This window comes from Phoca vitulina, unplaced genomic scaffold (assembly GCF_004348235.1).
Source record: "Phoca vitulina isolate PV1807 unplaced genomic scaffold, GSC_HSeal_1.0 scaffold28, whole genome shotgun sequence".
Lineage (NCBI taxonomy): Eukaryota > Metazoa > Chordata > Mammalia > Carnivora > Phocidae > Phoca > Phoca vitulina.
This window is the reverse complement of record NW_022589731.1, coordinates 2,180,611-2,204,613: the sequence shown is the minus strand read 5'-3', so window position 1 is coordinate 2,204,613 and position 24,003 is coordinate 2,180,611. Positions and strand designations below refer to the sequence as shown.

General features: G+C 44.5%; 1 protein-coding gene across 2 annotated transcripts in view; it reads right to left on the bottom strand.

Moving 5' to 3' along the window:
• Positions 1–23,985, bottom strand: part of PDCD11 (programmed cell death 11) — a 46,234-nt gene extending 22,249 nt beyond the window's left edge. For both annotated transcript variants that reach the window (XM_032423304.1, XM_032423305.1), the window contains exons 1-17: positions 23,830–23,985; positions 22,133–22,245; positions 20,513–20,641; positions 18,936–19,103; positions 17,181–17,342; positions 15,499–15,622; positions 14,832–15,013; positions 9,614–9,721; positions 7,788–7,994; positions 6,789–6,913; positions 6,545–6,605; positions 5,749–5,895; positions 3,954–4,205; positions 3,238–3,372; positions 2,511–2,705; positions 1,453–1,623; positions 257–476 (exon numbers count right to left, since the gene is read on the bottom strand). In XM_032423304.1, the coding sequence (XP_032279195.1) occupies positions 257–476; positions 1,453–1,623; positions 2,511–2,705; positions 3,238–3,372; positions 3,954–4,205; positions 5,749–5,895; positions 6,545–6,605; positions 6,789–6,913; positions 7,788–7,994; positions 9,614–9,721; positions 14,832–15,013; positions 15,499–15,622; positions 17,181–17,342; positions 18,936–19,103; positions 20,513–20,641; positions 22,133–22,225 (2,479 nt within the window). In that variant the 5' untranslated portion in view covers positions 22,226–22,245; positions 23,830–23,985. The remainder of the gene's footprint in view (positions 1–256; positions 477–1,452; positions 1,624–2,510; positions 2,706–3,237; positions 3,373–3,953; positions 4,206–5,748; positions 5,896–6,544; positions 6,606–6,788; positions 6,914–7,787; positions 7,995–9,613; positions 9,722–14,831; positions 15,014–15,498; positions 15,623–17,180; positions 17,343–18,935; positions 19,104–20,512; positions 20,642–22,132; positions 22,246–23,829) is intronic.
• Between the last annotated feature and the right edge of the window lie 18 nt (positions 23,986–24,003).

Genomic DNA, 24,003 nt, shown 5'->3' with positions numbered 1-24,003 from the left:
TTAAGCATCTGACTCTCAATTTCGGCTCAGATCATGATCTCAGGCCTGTGGGATCAAGCTGAGCACGGAGCCTGCTTGAGATTCGCTCTCTCTGCCCCTCCCACTCGTGTGCTCTCTCTGCCTCTCTCTCTCAAATAAATAATCTTTTTTTTAAGTTTATCAAAACTGTTTGAGCCCAACAACTCATCGGAACAGACAGGCATAACGTACGACACACCCCCGCCCCGACCCTCAGCCTCCACCCCCGTGCCCCCACCTCGGTTGCTCATGAGGCTGCGCACACCCTGCCGCTCTTCCAGGCACTGGCTCAGGAGCAGGAGGCTGGTGGTGGCCACGTCCCCCAGACGGCAGTCCGACAGCCGCAGCGACAGCAGCATGCGCTGCTTCTCCTCGTCCACGGTGGTCACCTTTGCAACCACCGTCTGCCCCTCGACAAAGTGGTCACTTGTGGAAGTCACAAACTTGTCACTCATGATCTAAAGAGTGGGCAGAAAGTGAACACAGGAAGTCTCTATCAAGACAACTCACTCCATGCCCCCAGAAAAGGATGTGTGGAGGAAGGGGTGGGGAGAAATGGAAGCCAGGAAAATCCCCCAGTAGAGCACGGCTCTACTCCCCTTCCAGAAAAAAACACAAGACCTTGGCTGTCCAACCCAGCCTTCTAGAGGGCACCCAGCCTAGGCAGCACATCACTGGCAAGCCAGAGGGACACCAAGCTGTCCATGTCTCTAACACCCAGCGGTAACCCTCTGCCCTGCACTATGCATGTTTCTGCAGGCTTCCCCTCTTCTCCCATTGTTAAAATTGTTCTGGCAGGGGATGCAAATGAGAGCCGCCCAAGGAAACATCAGGGGACAAACCTACGGAAGGGAAGAAATATTTATGAATATACTACAGGCCACTTGCTCTCCCACCGTACTACAATGACTTCGCTAAGACTCCTCCCGACTCTGGGTCTCAGTTTAGTCAGCAGACATGAGGGGTTCAACGATGGGGTCATGAAGATTTTTTGCAGTCTGAAAAGTTTATGACTTCAGTGACATCGTGGTAGAGGGGATCCTTCCAAGGGTATTCTGGTATCATGATGCCTCAAAAACGCCAGGAGGTTGCAAAATCTATACTCAGCAGCTCAGGAAAATTAACTTCCACGTCTATACATGCTGAGAGTCTAAGTTTACTATCCCCACACTGGAGACTAAAATCTTCACAGCCCCTGCCCAGCTACCCAATGCTGTACTGTGAAGTAAAGATGCCCCTTCTTCCAGGACACAGCCCTGGGCCAGGACACATGGCTGGGCAAGAATCTCAGCCCCATTCCCCTCAGCCAGGTGCCTTTTTGCCTTGCCCCTGAAAATCTTGCAAGGGATTAAGGTATCCTGCTCCTTCCCACCCTCAGGTTCCATGACCCTAATATCTCTCCTCCAAGGCTCTTGTGCATGGAGCTGAACTTACAGCTTTGGGGGCCAGTCCACTAAGACCTGACGGGAACTGGACGAACACACCGTAGTCCTTGATGCTCTTCACAAAACCGATGAGCAGCATCCCAGGATGGATTTCTGCGAAGCTCTTAGGATCCTGGCCACCCTCCACGGTGGACACCAAAGCTGGCTTCCTACAAAGGAGCTAATGGCACTTCATCAAGGAACGTTCCAGAAAGGGCAGATTAAATATCCATCTCTCCATCTCCTTCTTCCACTCTACACGCTCAGCTGCTACAATGATTCTCTCAGCATGCACACTAGCAGCATTAGCATCACCTGGAATCTGTTAGAAATGCAAACTCCTAAGCACTGTCCCAGACCTAAAGAATTATAAACTCTGGGGTGGGGCCCAGCAAGCTGTGTAAACAAGGCCTCCAGGTGATTCTGACACACACTCAAGTTTAAGAACCAGTGTTTTTCCTTTCCCTATTAATTCATCCCCAGATTACTGAAGAGGACCAAAAAGAGACTGGTTCATCCCTGTGGTTTGGCAGCTGGACCATGGTCGGTCCACAATCTTCACACTAACCAACTCTATCCCACCTCCTCTATCTTCACTCTACGGAGATTTTATTTTACATTCTGTGAGAAAGAGGCAGTGTTCTCCTTCGAAGTGTGCACACCAAGACCAAAGGGAAACTTGGAGCCCCATGGGGGTAGGGGGGCGGTTGGGAAGGACGACAACAGCTGCCTATTAATTGTTCCAGCTCAAGGACTAAGCACTGTCTGAGAAGGCAAGATGTGCTACTGGAAATATCCCACTGGACCTGGCAGGCCACTCTGCCCCCTCTCCAACACCCTGGACTCCCACTCTGCCCTGACCAGCATCTGCTGGTAGGACTTCAATCCTCTTAACTTTCCACTAGGGGAAGACAGGGAAAGTACAGTCTGGTCACCAGTTTGGTTTTATGGGGGTATTTCTGAAGTCAAATAACTGACTTTTTTCCATGGAGTTTCCAGTTAAGAGCAGAGCCTGACCCAGAGTCTTCCCCCAGGTCCCACGGCTCACCAGATACCAGTAAAGGATACGACACGTCCCTCACTCTGGCTCAGACAAAGTACTCTGTGAAGGGCGTCGCCAGCCTGGAGCCAGTGATACAACAGAGGGCCATTGGCAACGTGGTCCGACAGATGAGGTGTGGGCAGGAAAGCAGGGATGTTGTGGGGCAGGACAGCCACCTCCAGCCCATCTTTGGTCTTCTCTAAAACCTTCACATCCACCAACTACTCAGGAAGAGAAAGACAAAAAATTGTACTTGTCTTGAGCAGACAGCAACCACATCTGGCTCACGCTAAGATCAGAGGTATCGAGTCCCAGCATCATTGAGGGGTCAAGATCAGAGAAGGAGCTTTCTTCCAAACCCCACACAACTGCCCCCAAAGACCCAGCAGGCACTCACGCACACACACATCAGGACCCATTTGCGTGCTCACGTCACTCCTCTCCTAAGTCCCTCCACTGAGTCCCAGGGGAAAGACAGTCTTACAGCCTGGTCCTAGAGACCAGAGAGGAAAGAGGACAGCATATACTGCTGAACAGCCATATGAGAATGGTGCTTTCCTTTCCTGGACAGCTTCCATTTGCTCTGACACACAGAAAGAACCCTCTTTCAAGACCCTCAATTCTCTGTAGCCCCAGAACCTTATCTAGCTACCTTGATCTTTCCCTCCACGGGTCCCAGGGCCCCACGTGTCAGTGGCACCCCACTTTCTGCCACTGTCAACTAAAATAGCTTGTCTGGAGAAGTCCAGGTACCTGTCCAAGACTAACAGTCCTTCTTTTCTTCTGACTGTGTCCCGGAGGCTCTTTCTTTGGATCACCCAACAGCTTGAAGGACAAAAGCATCCTCTCTTTGGATGGCTCACAGTTCAGCACCACAACCTTCACCACCTAGTGAGAAACCACACTGGCCTGGCTAACTCCTCCCTGCAGGCCAGTCAGGCCCCGGAGAGAGCTGCCCTCCACAAGCACTGCAGAGGGAGATGCACCTAGACCTGGGATCAGATCAGAAGGCAGCGGAAAGCAATGTACTGAAAGATACACAGAATCCCCCTACGTCAGCCTTTTGCATGAAAGGAAAACATGAGTAAGTTTTTGGTACAACCCCAAGCTTTCAAAACTTATTTTTCCTACATAGACCCAGACTCACTAGTTTTACGGCACTGCCACCTTGTGGTGACAGTGACCTGAGAACAACTTCTGATGTGAGGAACACGAGCATGTTTGTTGTAGGTAAAGACTAATTCATTTCTTCCAGGTTGTGGGGCTGAGGTCCCTTAGTTTGCCAGCTTCTGCTGAACCCCCTTGAGGGTTTCTCTTGGTTCTGTTCCACATCTCTCCACCTCGCTGGCTCAAACCCACTGCCCTATATGCGCGTTCCTTATCCCTTAAAAAGTAGTCCTCCCACTACTCTGTCAAATCCGTGTTCATGGGGTCACCAAGGACATGGGTCTGTCCCAGGAAAGGGTTACCTGGCCAGCATAAAAGACCCTCTCTGGGTCAGGGACATACTCGGCACTGAGCTCATGCTTAGGCACCAGTCCCTGCACATCATTGTAGAACTTCACAATGCAGCCATAGTCCTTGACCCTGAGGATGAAGCCATGTGTCTGCAGACCAGGCTTGGCATCGGCATAGCAGGTAATGGCAGGCAGATTAGACTCAATTAGGGTTTTCTTCAGGGTCATCATCAGCTTTTTGGCTTCAGGATCACAAAGCAAAACCTAGGGGAAGGATAACGGTTGTCATCAAGTTACCCATTATCAAGAAAGCCACTGGACTGGTCTCTGCGACCTCTGAACCCAAAGGCCAGGGTCCATCCCTAAGAACCTATCTCTTTCCCTCTGAGAATAATCTCAGCCGTAGATCCTCCCTGTTCCCTGCTGGATGACAATCTGGGGAGTAGTCACCTATTTCAAAAGTACTTCTGCCTGTACGTTCGTTCCCTCCTGGGCCTGCATCAACACTCACCATGTCCCTGCACCTCCACAGAGTCCTGTGTCAGTTACTTCACCACTGCCTCAGCTCCTCCCAGACCATGTGCATCTCGTGTAATAGAACGAACAACCGAGCCAATTTACCACCTCGGTACTATTGCGTATTAGCTATTAACTAAGACTGAGGGCGCCTGCGTGGCTCAGTTGGTTAAGCGTCTGCCTTCGGCTCAGGTCATGATCCCAGGGTCCTGGGATGGAGGCCCACATCGGGCTCCCTGCTGGGCGAGGAGCCTGCTTCTCCCCCTCCCTCTGCTTCTCCCCCTGCTCATGCTCTATCTCTGTGTCTCGAATAAATTAAAAAAAAAAAAAAAATTTTTTTTAAAAATACATTTTAACTAAGATTGAGAGATCCAACCATCTCTCATCCCTCAGGTCATCTCCTTGAGGACAGAGAAATTCCTTTATTTTTAACTTCCTGACTCCAGTACTATAAAATTTTGCACCAATGGCTGAGATCAGTATCTTTCTTGTCTCAATAATAAAATAAAAAGAAAAGAAGAAAATCTAACATTGTGAGTGCCTGCACACACCAGGCCTTGTATTAAGCACTGTGTATCACATTTAATCTTCACAACTCTGTGAAGCTTCTCTTGGGATTCAAAACTTTGTTATAAACCACTCAAGTTTTGGTAGCTTAGTCTTGGTATTTCTGTGCCTGACACACCCCTTGCTCCTCTTTAAATCCTTTCCAGTTCAAGGACCACCTCTGCCAGAAATCTAGAAGACATTATTGTCATATAGACCTGAATGTGAAAACTGGTTCTGCCATGTATTAGCTGTGTGACTTTGGGCAAGCTGTGTGACTTCACTTTCCTAAGCTTTAATTTCCCCACCTGCAAAATGAGGGTAACAGTACTTACTTTATGGGGTCATTTTAAGGATTAAATGACATAATGCATGTCATGGGCCTAGGATAGCAACTGGCACAAAATACATGTTACACGGTGGTCGCTACTGATACCACCAATGATTCTTGCTGGCCCAGCCCACCCTCACCTCCCCTTTGAGATATGACCATAGCATAGAGCCTGCACCAAACTATGTGACAAAAGTCACACAGTGGCCTGCTCTCTTCATGTATGAATATTTTAACTCTCAATTATATCACACAACTCTCAAGGGCAGAGACCCAGTTTTCTCTTCTCAATGCCAGACACATACCATAGATGTTATACGGTCATTCTATGGAAAAAGGTAGAAACTTCAGCTGAGAAGCACTGCTCTCTTCCCATCTGGCTTAAACCCCAACGAGACCCTTCCGGAGGCTCACCCGGCACTTGACCTCATCCCCAATGTGGTACTTCTTCTCTGGATTCTTCATCAGGATGTCGGCCAGGTGCATGGGAGGTATCAAGCCCTTGATTTGTTCACCCACCTTCACCAGCATCCCGTATGGCTTTATGGTCAGCACTGTGCCCTAGGGAATCCCAAGAAAAGATGCCATCATACCTCAAGAATGGCTTTTTTCCTCCACCTCTTACAACAAAGCAGGTCACATCTCTCTTTTGAAGCCCAGTTTCCCAGGCTAACTGCCTGTTATTCCAGATGTCATGGGGTAAAGCACACACCCCACACTGATTTGAATGCAGTCTGGTTTGTTTACGGGAAACTTCACATCTTTTTGTGGAAGCATGTTCTTTCTGTCTACCTCACAAGCACGTTCTCTGAAGGAGACTCTGTCTCCTAAGGAACAAACTCTACATATAAAGGAGATCTGCTCAACTGGGGCTAAATGGTTGGACACGAGAGGCAACTGTAAGTGACCTCTTACTAACATCCCAGGAGTTCAATTATCATAGAACTAACTTTTGCCCAAATCTAATAAACACCATCAAATCCCAGGATTTACAAACTACTGACTCTGTGTATTTGGGTGTTGCTATTAAGACCTTATCTTGAAATTAATTACGTTACCCAAGAGAAGAAAAAGAAACTCCCGTTAAGAGGCAGAGGTAAGGAACGTGACTTTAAATGTGTTCAGTGAGAACTAATGAGCGGCCAGTTAACTAGCGAACTAAAGAATGTCTGAAGGTGAAAGAGTATCTAATTATATGCTTGAGTCTTACCTTTACCAATGCCCCAGGTTTGATGTCATGATATCTAAGGTACTGAGCTTCAATAATGGACCTAGAACAAAAAGAAAATACAAGATTAAATAAGCCAGGGCAGAGGCTACCTAAAATTCAGGGCTCCCAAAATCATGCTGGCAAGAAAGAAAACCCTCACCAAGTCAGGCCAGGAGAAACTGTGACCATGCATCCCTAGAGAAGCACACTTCTATAGTCCCACATGTGTCAATAACAGACTTACGTCCTCAGGGAGAGCAAGGCCAGCTCATCCATCTGGCTGTAATCGATGATTCTACACTTGTGAGTGTTCCCCGGCTTGAAGGCCTCAGCATTGAAGACGTTCTTAGAATCGGAGAGATGGCTGAGCTACAAAATACCAAGTGATTAAGGGCAAGCCAGACACAGTAAATCTGAGGCAATCAGACATGAAAGCACACTGACACATTTATCACCTACCATAAAAACACTACTAATCGCCTGTTAAAAAATTCCTCTAACTAAAACATTGCTCTTTACAGTCATAGAATATAAGGTCAGAGAACAGTCTAGATCATGGGTCTGTAAACTATAGCTCACGAGTCAGTGCCTATTTTTGCAAATAAAAGTTTTACTAGAGGGCGCCTGGGTGGCTCAGTTGGTTAAGCGACTGCCTTCGGCTCAGGTCATGATCCTGGAGTCCCTGGATCGAGTCCCACATCGGGCTCCCTGCTCAGCAAGGAGCCTGCTTCTCCCTCTGACCCTCTCCCCTCTCACCCTCTCCCCTCTCATGTGCTCTCTCTCTCTCATTCTCTCTGTCTCAAATAAATAAATAAAATCTTAAAAAAAAAAAAAAAAAAAAAGTTTTACTAGAACACAGCCATACCCCTTCATTTACGTACAGTCTATGGCTGCTTTCTGACTACAACAACAGAGCTGAGTAGTTAGGTCAGAGATCATACAGCCCGCAAACCTGAAATATTTACTATGTGGCCCTTTAAAACCCTTTGCCAAGCTCTGGTGTAGATCTTAATTCATTCTTCTATCTACCATCGACCAGGGATCAAAGTAAGTCAAATTAATCCTAAAGAATTCTAATAGAACAGATAGACATTGGTCTAACCCCTCTGCAGAGTCTGCCACACTTGGGGATATTCAAAAATAGGAAACTAATACAAGGGATGTAAAAAACAGAAAAGGACCCATGTGTCCCCAAAGTCCTTCTAGTGATAAGATCCTGATGAAACAAAGAGCGCCTCCTCACCCGGGCATAGGCCAGCGCCCCATCCTTCAGCCTGAAGGTGGCCCCGGCCTTGCTGAAAAAGCTCTGGACAGGAACCTCATCCAGCACAGCTCCCAGGTGCTGGCAAGAGAGCCGAGTGAGTGAGCGCCCCGGCTGCAGGAAGACGGGACGCAGGCTCAGCCGCACAGCCCTGGTCCGAGGATGCACAGAGAGAACACAGGCCCTTACCTAGACAAGGGAAAGAGAATCATGAGCAGGAGGAGGCACACAGAAGATAAGGTCCTCAGAGCTGACTTTCGGAGGTCAAGACTCCACATGTGCTGCCCAGGTTATGGATGTAAGTAGTAATATCAGCTTGTGCAATCAAGCAGCATGTGGAAAATTCAAACAAAATGTCCCAGAGGAACTGTGTCCGACTAAAACAATGCTTACTCAAGGCCAGGAAAACATACCAGGGTCCCCTCAACACCATGAGGCTAATAACGTATACACAACAGAAGCCACGTACTGGCATCACTAGATCAGAGGCCCGTCTGAAACACACCAGAAACAGCCTGCCCTGATCACAAGGTTACAGCAGGTAAAACGTCTGCACTTTGTACACAAATGTGATTGTATCGCTTCTCGGCCTTTTGGCTAAGATCAAGTGTAGTACACAAATATGATTGTAAGGAGAAAAAGTTACTAGAAGAAAGTTCACCAAACAGTTAATATTATCACTAAGTGCTGGGAAAGCTTGTTTAGCTAAAAAACATGTCTCTATAGACTCCAATAGAATATATTACTGTTAAAAACAAAAAAAATAAAAGAAAAAAATCATTTTAGGATTCCTTTTAAAACTCTGAATAACATATATTGGGACTTTCTTCCCAAATATTCATGATCACTGCAGAAAACTTGGGTATTTAGATAAGTGTAGAAAAATCAGCCAGAGTCAATCATTATTAACACCTGACTGTGTATAATGTTCCAATATTTTAACCAGGTGTACCATTAAAAAATTTTTTAGGGCCGCCTTGGTGGCTCAATCAGCTAAGCATGTGCCTTCAGCTCGGGTCATGATCTCAGGGTCCTGGGACTGAGCCCTGCATCGGGTTCCCGCTCAGCGGGGAGTCTGCTTCTCCCTCTCCCTCTGCCCTCCCCCGCTCATGCACACACACATGCTCTCTCTCTCCCTAATGAATAAATAAAATCTTTAAAAATTTTTTTAAAAATAAAAATAAATATTTTTTCAGAGCACCTAGGTGTCTCAGTTGGTTGAGTGTCTGACTCTTCATTTCGGCTCAGGTCATTTTAGGGTCATGAGATAGAGTCCTGCATTGGGCTCCACACTCAGCGCAGAGCCTGCTTGAGATTCTCTCTCTCCCTCTCCTTCTGCCCCTCCCCCAGCTCATGCTCACACATGCACACATTCCCTCTCTCTCTCTCTAAAATACATAAGTAAAATCTTTATTTTAAAATAAATTTTTTTCAAAGTTGGACCTACTCTACCCATAGCACTTTTAAACCATATTTTTCTAATTAAACATATATTTTGTTCTTTTACATTACATATTCTTCTTAAACACCTTAAATGATAACAGCAAAAGATTCACTACCCACCCCCCCAAAACCAAACTATATAAAAGAATTACAAACTACAAGTTATCTTCTTTTTCACAGATTCCCTTCTCTAATCTCAGTCCACAGAAGTAACCACCGTGGCTTCCTGTGATCCTTCCAAAACACATTTCATTCCCCTCACTGCCTCTAACACCTGTACACTTGCAGCCCTAGGATCTGCTCATAGCTAGCTGCAATACTGGACAGCTGTTTGGGACACAACGGAATCAAGAAAAATTTCTTACTGTTTGATTTGAGAAATATGTTCCAGCTTTCTTGGGATCCAGGTGCATTAAGTCGACCAGGCCAGTGAAGAATGAGAGGAAGTTTAGTGTAAGGCCAACTGGAGTCACCTAGAAATAAACGGAACAAGAAGGAACCAAGAATGTGAGACACGGTTCATACGAAACCCTCACTGCCACATCTCCCACAACTGTGTATCTCTCCTCCCCCAACTGTGTATCTCTCCTCCCCCCCCATTAAGTGGCAGGACAACTCCCAGTAGCTCACCTCCCTTCTGGCCTGAGAGGCATCAATCCTGCCACCCTTGAGGTTTCCCAATTCATTTACACAAAGATCCTTGGGGAACTGCCAACCTGACAACCTGGACAAATTATTGCTAACTTGGTGATCTGCCCAGACTAAGAAGGCAAAACCCTAATCCTGGCAAAAGGGAGATACTGACCATGCTGATTCGCCCTACAGAGCCCCCCAAAAGCTAAGGAATGAGAGGCGAGAAGCACCTCAAAAGAGAGCAATGAGGCAGATGACTGAATTCAGGGAATCAAAATTAAACCCCCAGGTCCTCTCCTCAAACTATAGGGTCTACGCCTCTCCTGCCTCCACAGAAAATGAGAGTTATTCTCTAGGAAACCTGCATGAGACTCAAAAGACAGGGAGAGTGCAAACCCTGAAAATGTAGGTTAAGAAAAATTCTAAATATCATATAGATATAGATATGAAGACATCCAAGCCCTCTCCCACCTAGCTCTCAGGCAGCCAGGATTATACCCTCCTGAGGAGAGATTAATAGATCCTTTCTAGAGAAGACTGATAATGATGACATTTGGAGCTGCTCAAAGTCCGCTAGCTCCTGATCCTGACAGTGAAGTCAGCCAGTCAACAAGCCCCACCCAACCAGGCACACAAAGTTTTTTAGCACCTCACTCATAAAATGGCAGTCAAAACAAAAATTCAATAGAGTACAAAGTTAAAATTGAGAGACTCTCCCAGAAGGTAGGATATAGACAAATACATGCACATACCCAAACAAAGGTGAGATGAAAAAATAAGAAAATTAGAAAACTGAAACATTAAGTCCAACATCAGCTGGAGTTCAAGAGAAAAAAGAGGAAATTATATTTAAAAAATAAAAAAGTCCAATAAGGGGCTAGTATCCATAATATATAAAGAAATCTTACAATTTAACAATAAAAGGACAACCTAATTTTAAAATGGACAAAGGACTTTTGAATAGATATTTCTCCAAAGAAGATATACAAATGGTCATAACACAACCGGCACATGAAAAGATGCTCAATATTGCTAATCATTAGAGAAATGTAAATCAAAATCACAAGGAGATACCACTTCACACCCACTAGGATGGCTATAATAAAAAGCGTAGTAACAGCTGTGTGTGAAAATGGGAAGAAACCAGAACCCTTAATTGCTGGTGGGAATGTAAAGCGGTGCTGCCGCTTAGGCTGTTCCTCTAAAAAGTCAGTTACCATATGACCAGCAATTGCGTTCCTAAGTATACGCCCAAGAGAAATAACAACTTACATCCACACAGAAACTTACACACCAATTTCATAGCAGCATTACTCATAATAGCCCAGAGTGGAAACAACCCAAATGCCCACTAACTGATGAATGGAGAAACAAAATGTGTCATCTCCACAATATGGAATAGTATTCAGCCATAAAAAGGAATGAATCCCATGCTACATCATGCTACAACATGGATGAACCTTGAAAACATGCTAAGTGAAAGAAGCCAGAAACAAAAGGCCACATATTGTATGATTCCATTTATATGAAATATCCAGAATAGACAAATCTAGAGACAAAAAGTACACCCAGGGGAGTAAGAGAGGGAGAGATGGAAAGTGACCACCAATGTGTACAGGATTTCTTTCTGGGGTGATGAAAATGTTCTGGAATCAAACAGCTGCACACCTTTGTGAATACACTAAAAAATCACTGAGTTATACATTTTTAAAGGAGTGAATCTTCCTATATGTGAATTACATGTCAATTTGAAAATAGAAAAAACCCAATAATATAAGAAGTTTTCTCAGAATTGAAAGATCTGCCTTTCTGGATTGTAGGACAAATAAATGGAGAGAGATCCACACCAAAACACATCATCATGAAATCTTAAAAGGGATAACAATAATATTCTTTATTTTTTTAAAGATTTTATTTATTTGTCAGAGAGAGAGAGAGCATGCACAAGCAGGGGGGAGCAGCAGGTAGAGGGAGAAGCAGGCTCCCCGCCGAGCAAGGAGCCTGATGCGTCCTGGGATCATGATCTGAGCTGAAGGCAGATGCCCAACTGACTGAACCACCCAGGCGTCCCAAGAATAAAATTCTTGAACTCTTTTTTTTTCAATTAAGACCTTTATTATTGGGTGCTTGCCGTTTGTTGATTTTTTTGAAAAAATCAAGTTGTAAACTTTTATTACAAATTAAAAATGAGGTTCTTAAAAATCAAATTCTTGAACTCTTCTAAGGGGCGCCTGGATGGCTCAGTCGACTGAGCATCTGACTCTTGCTTTCAGCTCAGGTTATGATCTTGGGGTTGTAGGACTGAGCCCCAAGTTGGGCTTTGCACTCAGTGGGGAGTCTGCAGGAGATTCTCTCTTTCTCCCTCTCCCTTTGCACCTCCCCCTGCTCGCACTCTCTCTCTCTAAAATAAATAAATAAATCTTAAAAAAAAAATTCTTGAACTCTTCCAAAAAGAAGAAACATATATAAGAAAGAGAAACCAAAGGAGCACCAGACTTTTTAAGAACAGTAGAGGCCAGATAACAGCTCTTCAAGATTCTCAGTTATTTTTGACAAAGAATTCTAATCCTAGCTTTCCTACCAATCACATGTGAGTGTAGAATAAAGATATTTTCAGCCATACTAGGTGTGCGGAAAAGAGGTAACAAAGCAAGACCCAGAATATGATCCTTAGAAAAGCCTGCTGACAAGGTTGGCCATTGGCTGGTGGCTGAAAATTTAGATTTTAGGAGGGTTCCCACAACTCTCAGAACCAAGTGGCTCTCAGCTGAACTGTTTGTGTCAACAATATGGAATCTGGAATTTTGGTACATGTCAGGAGAAGGGTACCTACATGACCAGCCCCAGTAAAAACCCTCAGGCACTGAGTCTCTCATGAGCTTCCCAAATCGACAGTTCTACCCTTTGTGACTCCACTGGGAGCAAGGACTCTTGGAAAGTTGTGCTCCAAGTGCTTTTTCCCTTTGCTGATTTTGCTTTGCTTCCTTGCACTGTAATAAGCCATAGTCACGAGTGTCACTAAATGCTGAGTCCTCTGAGAGCTTCTAGCGCCACCAGCGAAACTGGGAGTGGTCCTGGGGATCCCCAACACCCTAGGTCAGGAAATAAACCTCCTGTGTACCTTACCAAGGATGGTTCTGGAGAATGTGCCACACTAAAATGAGTAAACCAAAAAAGGGGAATATGTGGAATCAAAGACGACTCCAACATAGGAGAAAGAGGGGAAGGTCCAGGATGACAGAGAAAGGAAGTCCTAGGATATTAGCTCTACAGGAGTCCTACCAGAGCAACCGGTCTAGACGGGAGGAGGATAAGAGGAAAAAGGGCTCTAGGTGGTTAAAAACAAAGTAACTAAGGTTTAAACACCTTTATGGAAAATTGTGGTATGAAGAAAATAACTACAAGATGTATTAAGCGGGGCGCCTGGGTGGCTCAGTCAGTTAAGCGTCTGCCTTCGGCTTGGGTCATGATCCCAGGGTCCTGGGACTGAGCCCCATGTCAGGCTCCCTGTTCCACAGGGAGAGCCTGCTTCTCCCTCTGCCTGCCGCTCCCCCTGCTTGTGCTCTGTCAAATAAATAAATAAAATCTTAAAAAAAAAAAAAAAAAAGATGTATTAAGAAATAGTCATAGGCAGGAAGAGAATTTGGTAAATGACAAAAACGAAGGTGTCTGAGTGCCTCAGTCAGTTAAACAACTGCCTTTGGCTCAGATCATGATCTCGGGGTCCTGGGATAGAGCCCCACATTGGGCTCCCTGCTTCTCGGGGAGTCTGTTTCTCCTTCTCCCTCCCCCCTGCTCATGCTCTCTCTCAAATAAATAAATAAAATCTTTAAAAAAAAAAAAAGCTGATTATCAGCTCCAAGGAAAAAGCTATTTGAGAAACAATCATAGTACATTACCTAGCTCAGCAGTAAATAATATTTATGTAACCATAATAATTTAAACTAGTAATAGTAATAACCACAATAATTTAAATAACGATTTAACAAAAAATTTAATATACCTCTGTTAGGAGGGTGGAGGAAGGAAAGGGAAAATTAAGAAAGCCAAATATTCATCTACTATGATAAGAAGTTAACACTCAATGCCTAAAATCGATAAACCAAGAGATACCAGCAAAAGCTTGTTGCTTAGAAATACAGAGGTAAATTTCCAAAGATGTAAGAGTTAAAGATGGAGTTAGAAGAGATGAGATAGTTCTTTGTTATAAAAGTCTTTTAATGCTATTTGACTTTCTCGGGGTGCCTGGCTGGCGCAGTGGGTTAAGCACCCGACTCTTGATTTCAGCTCAGGTTGTGATCTCAGGGCCCTAGGATCGAGCTCTGCATTGGCTCTGCACTCAGCATGGAGTCTGCTTGAGATTCTCTTCTCCCTCTATCCCTCCCCACTCTCTAAAATAAATAAAATCTTTTAAAAAAGAAAAAACTATTTGACCTTTTCAATCAGCACTGTCCAAAAGAAACATAATCCATATGTAACTATGTAATTAAGCTCTCTAGCAGTCACATTTTAAAAACTACAAAGAAATAAATGAAAATTATTTTAATAACAGTTTAACCCACATCCAAAATATTATCATTTCAACATATGGCAATGGCTACATTTCAAGTGTGTAAGCCACAAGTGACCAATGTCTACCCTATCGGGCAGCACAAGTTTAGAATGTGCACATGTACCACTTCAGCAAAAATTATCTCTGTTTTAGAAAATAGTAATGACAGGGCGCCTGGGTGGTTCAGATGGTTAAGCGTCTGCCTTCGGCTCAGGTCATGATTTCAGGGTCCTGGGATCGAGTCCCGCATCAGTCTCCTTGCTTAGCAGGGAGCCTGCTTCTCCCTCTACCTGCCACTCCCCCTGTTTGTACTCTCCCTCTCTTTCTCTCTCTCTGACAAATAAATAAATAAATAAAATCTTTAAAAAACAAAATAGTAATGACAATGAATGGCTTACCTTCTGTACCTGGGCTTTGACCACCAGTCCTGGTAGCAAGTTATTAAGGGTCCAGTTTTGCTCCTCAGTAGCAACGGCAGTAGAAACATCAGAATGACCAATAGACAGACCAACAACTCCTCCGTTGCCTTTCACCTCTTCAATGAGGCAGTTCAGGTACTGACCCACCTTCAGTGTAGCACCTGCAAGCCCCAGCCCCAGCCCCCAAAAGGAAAAATACCTTCATGAGAAGGGCTCTTAACTTGGGCTCAAGCAATACCTAAAAAGATCCATGGTCTATCTGCCCAGTTACCATGTAATACCCATGTTCCCAATCTCTCAGGGACCAACTACAAGAGGGGAATAAAGTGACCCTGACAGATTTGGAATCAACAGCGTTTAAAAATATGAAAATCTCAACAAGGCAGGAAGAGTGCTGTAGGGGCCCTAGGGGCCCAAATTTCAGTGGAATGTTCTAGGTGAGAAAAAGTGAAACTGGTCCATTGGATCGTAGATCCTGTTACTCACTGGTCCTTCACACCTATTCCCTTTTCTATCAGCTAGGATTAACGCTGATTTTGGCAAAGCCAAAGAGCCTTTGGGGTCACCATTCTGCCATTTTACTCACCAAATGGTATTTACACATAATGCCTCACTACCATGCACTGGCCCCTCTTCTTCCTCTCACCTTTGTTCTTCTGTCGGATATACTCCTGGGCTTTCTGCAGTGGCAGAAAGGCTCTGGCCCCACAAACACCAATGTCCACTAGGTAGCCATGGTCTTCCAGGCTGGACACAGTGCCTGTGAGCAGCTGGAGGAAGTGAAAGCATTCTGAAGTTCAAAAGTCAGAGTTCAAAAGTTCAAAGGTAATGGGTCACACAACAAAAATCCACTACCAAACATGAATGTTCCCACCATCAATCTTGACACATCATCCCACAATCCTCCCCCAAGCCCACCCCCAACAACTTTGGTCCCACTCAAGGATAGAAAAGGGAAAGACATCAACTTTAATTCTCTTAGGCCTTGAGGGATCTTAGGGTTTCCAGACAGTGAGAAGTGTTATACACAGTTGAATGGAATGAAAAAGAGGGGTTTCTCCCCTGGAGAATTTTCAAAAGATAGGAAAGACTATTGTTACACAAAGAGGAGTAAACCAGATTGCCCTGCAAGGTCACTCCCAGAGCCATGACTAATCCGGAACTACTCTTTTATCTGTCACCATGTCTTTTCTAAGCGCCTCCAAGACTTCAAAAAAAGGAAAAAAAAAATCTTGCTAACCTCCTTTACATTTCATGGGAAGCGGTGTGAAATTCAAATCTGGCTCTTACCATTTGGTCCTTCGCAAGTCATAAACCTTTCTGAGTCCATTTTCCCAAATGTATAAGAGGAATATCTATCTACCTCACGGTGTTGCTGTGAGAATTTCTTCAGATGAAACGTCTAAAACAGCACCTGCCAAACAGCAGGCTCTTTTGACACTTGTCAATTTCCTGCAACTTGGCTTACTTCTATTCCCCTTTCTAGCCAGCTTTCAGGTCCTATCCCAAACTGATTGCTTATAACTAAAAGTTAAAAGGTCATACTGGGGCATCTGAGTGGCTCAGTCGTTAAGCGTCTGCCTTCGGCTCAGGTCATGATCCCAGGATCCTGGGATCAAGCCCCACATTGGGCTCCCTGCTCCACGGGAAGCCTGCTTCTCCCTCTCCCACTCCCCCTGCTTGTGTTCCCTCTCTTGCTATCTCTCTCTCTCTGTCAAATAAATAAATAAAATCTTAAAAAAAAAAAAAGATCATACTGATCTCCTTCCTCTTAATTACAAGAGCACCGAGATGAGTGTAGTTCATATGAGTGTGTTTTATACCTATTGGATGTTGAGACTCAGAGCTAGGACTAATTTCTCCTGAATCTCCATAGGACTAGGAGACACAGTAGTGAGCTATCCATCAGTACAGCTGACAGACTAACTGCTCTATCTACCCTATCTCTTGCTCTCAGAGAGCAGCCCTCAAGCATTCCCCAGAGATGCCAGATAGCCTCTGAAAAAGACTTAATCTGTAAAGAACAAGTCTCGGTAAGTAAGGCACTTTGAGGAACTCCTCACTCCTGCTAAGCCTCCTTGGGAGGCATTTTTTTTTTTTTATTGGCCACCAGTAAACCTTCCCTTTCTCCCCTCCAAGGTAATGTGATTAGGCTCAAGCCTTCAATTTCCGTTAAGTACCCTAGAAATCTTCCCCTCCCCCCCAGGGAAAGACCCACCCCTGTGTGTAACAGTTAAGCTGAAAGTAAAAGGTGGTCTAGATACTTCCTAGGAGGCAGGGCAGGAAAAACGCACATTGTCTGATCCTCTTCCCTGGCCCCATACGTACCATGCCAGGCTTCAGGGCCTCAGCACTCAGCACTTCGTTGACATTTTTGGGGTTCAGAGATAACTTGACACTCTTTTTGCCCCTCTCTGTGATACCCACACTGCTCACCACACATCTCACCAGCATCCCAGGTGAGAAGAGTTCAGGCAAGCTGACCAGGTCCTGCATAATACAAATGAGAAAGATCTGATACATACTCCCCCCCGAACCAACATACCACTGCTCAACCCGCGCTTGGTGGTTTCTCATCCTCAGACCCCAAAGAACCCAAACAGTGGACGAAGACAGTAACCACTCGCCAAAGGAAGAGGGACCTGTGGCCAAGTCACAGTCTTGGATTTCAGCCTAAGGCCTCCAAAATATCTCCAAAGAACAGGCAGATGTAAATGACTTGTCAAGAGTCGTCTATTCACGGTCTCCATTTCTTCACCTCCTGCTCGCCCTTCAGCTCACTCTGTGTTCCACCCCTCACCCACCACTTTATCTCCCAATAAAATCACAAGTGATCTTCATGTCACTAAATTCAATAACCCATTTCTCAGTCCTTCTTATATGTGACCTTCAGAAAGCATTTAACACTGGTTGGGGCGCCTGGGTGGCTCAGTCAGTTGAGCGTCTGACTCTTGGTTTCAGCTCTGGTCGTGATCTCAGGGTTGTGGGATTGAGCCCTGCATGGGCTCTGTGCTCAGCGGGGAGTCTGCTTGAGATTCCCTCCCTCTCCCTTTGCCCCTCCCCACTGCACACATATGTGTGCATGCGTGCGCACACGCTCGCTCACTCTCTCTCTCTTTCAAATAAATAAATAAAATCTAAAAAGAAAAAAAATACTTGAGGGTCAATCTTTCTCCAGGGTCAGGATTCACTCAAGGGTCTGTGCTTCAGTCTCTTCTCACTCTTTTTGCTCCTTCTAGGCACCTTCTTCCCTCTTCTTAGCTTCAATTACCACCTATGCAAAGCATTCTCACACATGTACGTTTCTAGCCCAGACTACTCTGAATCTCCTGTCTACTGGATGTTTTAACCATTTCTCAAATTCAACAGAGCAAAAAATAAAATCGTGATCGTCTCTCCCAATCCAGGTCCTTTCTCAGGGTTTCTATCTCAGGATGGCAAGGCCGACCATCAAGTCACACACAACAGAAGGTTAGGACTCATGCCCCCTATCCATCAGTGGGCATTGACTTTACTTCAGTAGGTAAACCCTGAACACAGCCTGGCATCAATCTCAGAGCTGGGCTACTACAGTAACCCCCTAACTGGTCTCTGGGCAACTACATGCCTCTTCCATCTATTCTCTATGCTGTCTACATGTCACCCACCCCAATGAGAACACTTCAAGGGCTTCCCATTGGTTCTAGAATTAAAAAACAATCTTTAACATGGTCTAGCCTCTACCCAGCTCTCCTACCCCATCCCACACCACTCTCCCTTGCTCTCTGCTCTAGCCACACTAGCCTTCTCTCTGCTCCATATTGCGCTCCTTCTGTCTGAACTCCCTTCCTTCTTTACTCTTTAATCTTTACCCAGTACACACTCATGCTTCAGATCTCAGTTCAAGCATCCCTTCCTCAGGGAAGTCTTTCAGACTCCCTGGGCTAAGTCAAAATCCTCTTATTTAAAAAAAAGAAAAAAAAAATTCCCTATTATAAACTCTCATGACACCTTGTGCCTTGACTTTTTAGCACTGAGCAAAGTTGTAATTTTACATCTACCTTACTTAGGTCCAGTTACACAGTACATTCAGGTTTCCCTTACCTTCAGAGGTTCTTCTTGAGCCACCTGCTCACTCAGCTTTTTGGTATAGGCATCACAAATTTCAGTTACTTGCACAAAGCCCCGGAGTCCGTTGGGGAGACTAATCACCAGTTCCAGTTCATTTACTTCCTTCACACAACCCAAAATCCGCATCCCCTCACAAAGGGACTAGAAGAGAAAAAGTGAAATGGGCACAATAGGGAAAAGAACAACGATTGAGGATGTTAGGGGGACTGGCTTCTAGTCCCAACTCTGACATATAAAAGCTAGAGGAGGGGTGCCTGGGTGGCTCAGTCATTAGGTGTCTGCCTTTGGCTCAGGTCATGATCCCAGGGTCCTGGGATCAGGCCCCGCATCGGGCCCTCTGCTCAGCCGGAAGCCTGCTTCTCCCTCCCTCTCCCACTCCCCCTGCTTGTATTCCCTCTCTTGCTGTGTCTCTCTCTGTCAAATAAATAAATAAAACCTTAAAAAAAATAAAAAAATAAAAGCTAGAGGAAATATCTGTGTGTATTACATCCATATACTTATCAAATAGCTGACCAAGCACCATAAAACAGCACTACGATACTAAAGGACACTTCTGTCTTTTGCTTTACTCCACACAACCCAAACTCAAATGCCTGACAGGCAGCCAAGTGAAGGAAGCAGGCCAGTGGAGAAAACGGCAGTCTGGGGTGTGCACGCCAGTCCTGAAGGCACAACCACCACTCAGCTCCATGTGACTCCGAACATGAGGGAATGCGAGTTTGTGCTGTCAGCACTCTCAAATTTTTACAAGAGGCCAGAAGTCACATTTTTTATGTGAGATTTCTTCTAATGTTGGCACCAAGTTAAGTAATTATTTTTCTAAGTATCACATAAGACAAACAAAATACTTCTGCAGGCCGAATCTCAATCTTTTCCTTAGGAATCATTTTGTTTGTTTTTTTTTCTTTTTTACAACACATATCCAAGTTATAATCTAAAAACATAAAGAACATTAAAAGACCACTTCACTTCTCCAAGAGAATTTCCATAGCTATGAAATGAAAGAGTAGAAGTAGAAAGGTTTAAAGTTATTGCCAGTTCTAACCTATGTATCTACTAAAATACAAATTTCATTAAGACACAAGCACAAAGAGGGACTCAGCAGCTAAAAAGAAAAACAACACATGATCGCAGGCATTGGTTAATAATCGAAGGTGATAGGGGCACCTGGGTGGCTCAGTCGTTAAGCGGCTGCCTTCAGCTCAGGTCATGATCCCAGGGTCCCGGGATCGAGCCCCGCATCGGGCTCCCTGCTTGGCGGGAAGCCTGCTTCTCCCTCCCTCTCCCACTCCCCCCTGCTTGTGTTCCCTCTCTCGCTGTGTCTCTCTCTGTCAAATAAATAAATAAAATCTTTTAAAAAAATAGTAATAATCGAAGGTGATAATGCTCAATTCTGAGCACAAACTGTAATAATCTCTACCGGGACGCACGTGCACACACACACACATATATACACAAAAGGATTGAAGGAAAAAAGAAAGACGGAAGAACATATGCAAATGTAAGCAACCCAGGTAGTTTGTTTAGAACAAAATCAAAATGTAACAAACCTCAATATTAAGGATTTCAAACTTCTCTCTTATAGACTTGCTTTCTCTCTTTTCGGTTTTCAACTTTTTTATTTTTGCTGGCCCTTTCTGGCTCTTTTTCCTTTTGGTGGATTCCTCTTCAGTAGAAATCTACAGAGGGGGGATAAAAGATCCAAAAGAATGAAGAGAAACAATCCTGGGCTTTCCCTTAAACTGTCAGGTCACCTGTCACCTTGCTTTGTTACTCCTCCAGCACACTCCACTCCCAGAGTTCCTGTAATTCCTGCTCCAATCCCATCTCTCCCACTCTGTCACCAACGTTCCCTTTGCCCAAGGTGGGAGCCCTCTTCATATTTTCAAAAGCCCCTTCGCGGGGCGCCTGGGTGGCTCAGTTGGTTAAGCGACTGCCTTCGGCTCAGGTCATGATCCTGGAGTCCCGGGATCGAGTCCCACATCGGGCTCCCTGCTCAGCAGGGAGTCTGCTTCTCCCTCTGACCCTCCTCCCTCTCATGCTCTCTGTCTCTCATTCTCTCTCTCGCAAATAAATAAAATCTTAAAAAAAAAAAAAAAAAAAAAAAGCCCCTTCGCTCCTGTGTTCTTCCTCCCTTGACTGGGATGGACACTGGGGTCCCCACTATGAGAAGCAATTTAGAACAGTGTGTAAAAATGGAAGGTGGAGGGGCGCCTGGGTGGCTCAGTCGATTAAGTGTCTGCCTTAGGCTCAGGTCATGATCCCAGGGTCCTGGGATAGAGTCCCGCATCAGGCCCCCTGCTTGTGGGAAGCCTGCTTCTCCCTCTCCCACTCCCCCTACTTGTGTTCCCTCTGTGTCTCTCTCTGTCAAATAAATAAATAAAATCTTTAAAAAAAAAAAAGAAGAAGGTGGAGACACGGAGACCCGAGTTAAACTCCCAACTCCACCATAACAAGCTGTGTGGTTTCGGTTAAAATATGTAACCTCTCTCAGCCTCAGTTCCTCATCATGGAATGACGTTCTCTACTCCACTGCAGTTGGAAAGATTACATAAAATACACATAAGGCCATACAATGAAATGTTAGCTCCCTTCCATCTAGCATTTGGAGCCTACTCTAGGTGAAGCTGGTGAATTTCAATGCAAATTCTGACCATTATATATGGCAATGATCCCATTTTAAAAAATCAATCACCAACTGCTTTCTCTCCATCCTTTATTTTTAATTAATTGCAGTACAGTTAACACACAATGTTACATTAATTTCAGGTGTATAGCATAGTGATTTGACAGCTCCACACATTATGCTATGCTCACCACAGGTGTAGCTACCACCTGTCACCATACAATACTATTACAATACCACTGACTATATCCCCCATGTTGTACCTTTCGTGACTTATTTCATAACTTTTCTCTCCAACCTTAACCAACAAGGCACAAAGTTCCTAAGAATAAGGAACAACAGCTCTGCAAACTCAAGTACTAAATGCCATGCTTCGAAAAATATAGCCTCACGGTGGTATGGACTCTCTAACAAGTTCAACTTACAAAAGTAGACTTCAAAAAGAAACAAATATGGAAAATACCACATTCTCAAACAAGGTTCATTCTTCACAAGGATACTAGAAAATGTTCTGTGAGTTTTATCAAATAAGCACACCACTTACATCAAATAAGTTGTCTTGTTCAACTGACTGCTGCAAAGCTTTCTCTGATTTGTGGGTCCTTCTTGTACCCCCTCGGGGGAAGCTTTCTTCCATGGTTGCTGTGTTTGAGTCTCCTAAAAACAATGCAAAGAGTATCAGTGAGCTGTAGCCTTGGTGTCAGATTTCCTAAAGGTTGTGATCAGTGGACAAGAGATAGAGCCTTCTAGCACCAATGTCTAGACAACATTCAGGACTAAGAAATAGATGGTTTGATGCTAGGCCCCCGATAACCCATAATTCATCTTTCCAAAGATCTCTGCTTCAAAACCACAAGTCCATACATTTTCCTCCAGGAAAGGAAGTTTTAGATCCAATTTAATAAATATGACAGAGTAACTACAGTTAAGTCAGAGATACACAAATGAATATATAAGTCCCTATCTTCAAAGAACATGCACGATTTTGGAGTGCTTGGGTGGTTCAGTTGGTTAAGTATCTGGTTCTTGCTCCTGGCTCAGGTCTTGACCTCAACGTTATGAGTTCAAGCCCCATGTTGGGTTACTTAAAAAAATTTTTTTAATTAAAAAAAATAAGAACATGCACAATTTTAAGAAAATAAAACAATTACGCAAATAATTTAAAATACAAATTGGGGCGCCTAGCTGGCTAAGTCAGAAGAGCATGCAGCTCTTGATCTCACGGTCATTAAGTTCGAGCCCTGTGTTGGGTGTAGAGTTACCAAAAAAAATAAAATAAAATAAATAAATAAAATAAAAATCAAACTATAAACAAAAAAATAGGAAGGGATGAGGTTTCAGTAAAGAAGGCAAGCTTCCTAAAGAAGGTGTCTTTGAGCTGTTAAAAGATGAAAAAGATTTTGACAGGTGGAAAAGGAAAAGCAGAAGGAATGTGAGAAAAGGCATAGAAACAGTTAAAGCAAAATATTTCAATAATCACCATCAATTTCTCAAAATATTGTTCAAGAAGTTGCTGTTTCCTTTCTTTGAAAAACTGTTTAGACACACAGGGAGAATAAAGCATAATAATCAGAGTTAAATTGTGAAAGAGAGGGGACCTTTTTTGTGAAAGATTTTGACCTAGATATGAGTAGCACAATGTTTACTTTGACAAGTCAGAGCCTTAAGTAGGGAAAGAAATAGAATAGCAATCAAGAAAAATATACTGCAGGCTATTAATTGGACAGGTAGAGAGACAGAACTAAAGGAAAGTAAACAGAGTAGAAGTCAATTGCAGTATAGCAGAGAAACTATGCAAATGAGAACTAGATCCAAGAAGGGAAGATAGTAGAGATTGGTTCTGAGAGACACCTGGAATAAGCATCTAGAAAGGGCTGTGACTGTAGAAGAGGTGAAGACCAGTGGAAGCCTTGGATTTGGAATCAGGAATAGGTGGGTGCATGCTTCGCAGAAATAGGAAAGAGCCGAGAAGTCTAGTTTGCAGGAAATTTGATCCTTAATGTCACTTCAGACAAGGGGAAACTGAAGCTTCAAAGAGGCGATCCAGAGGCAAAGAGGGGACATAAGCAACTTCTCAGGGGCCGAACCTGATGTTACAGGGGCCAGCTTCTGAGCTGGTCTGGGATGCCCGAACCACTCACCCAGCACTGCAGGTGCATGGCAGGGACCCAGAGGACCTAGCCCTGGGACAGACCTGGAAGCCATGAGGTTTCCTCCCTTCTCGCCCTTGTCCTCACTCACCAGCCCCGCGACGCCAGCACCTTTCTACTTCAGAGCCCGTACCACTGGAGTCACACACGCGGAGACCAGCACACCCGGAGACCAACGATGCTATTCCGGAAGCGTGCGCGGGCCCAACACCCTATTTCCGTTACCATGCTGGGTCCTGCGGGTTGGGGGGAGGAGAGTTAGAAA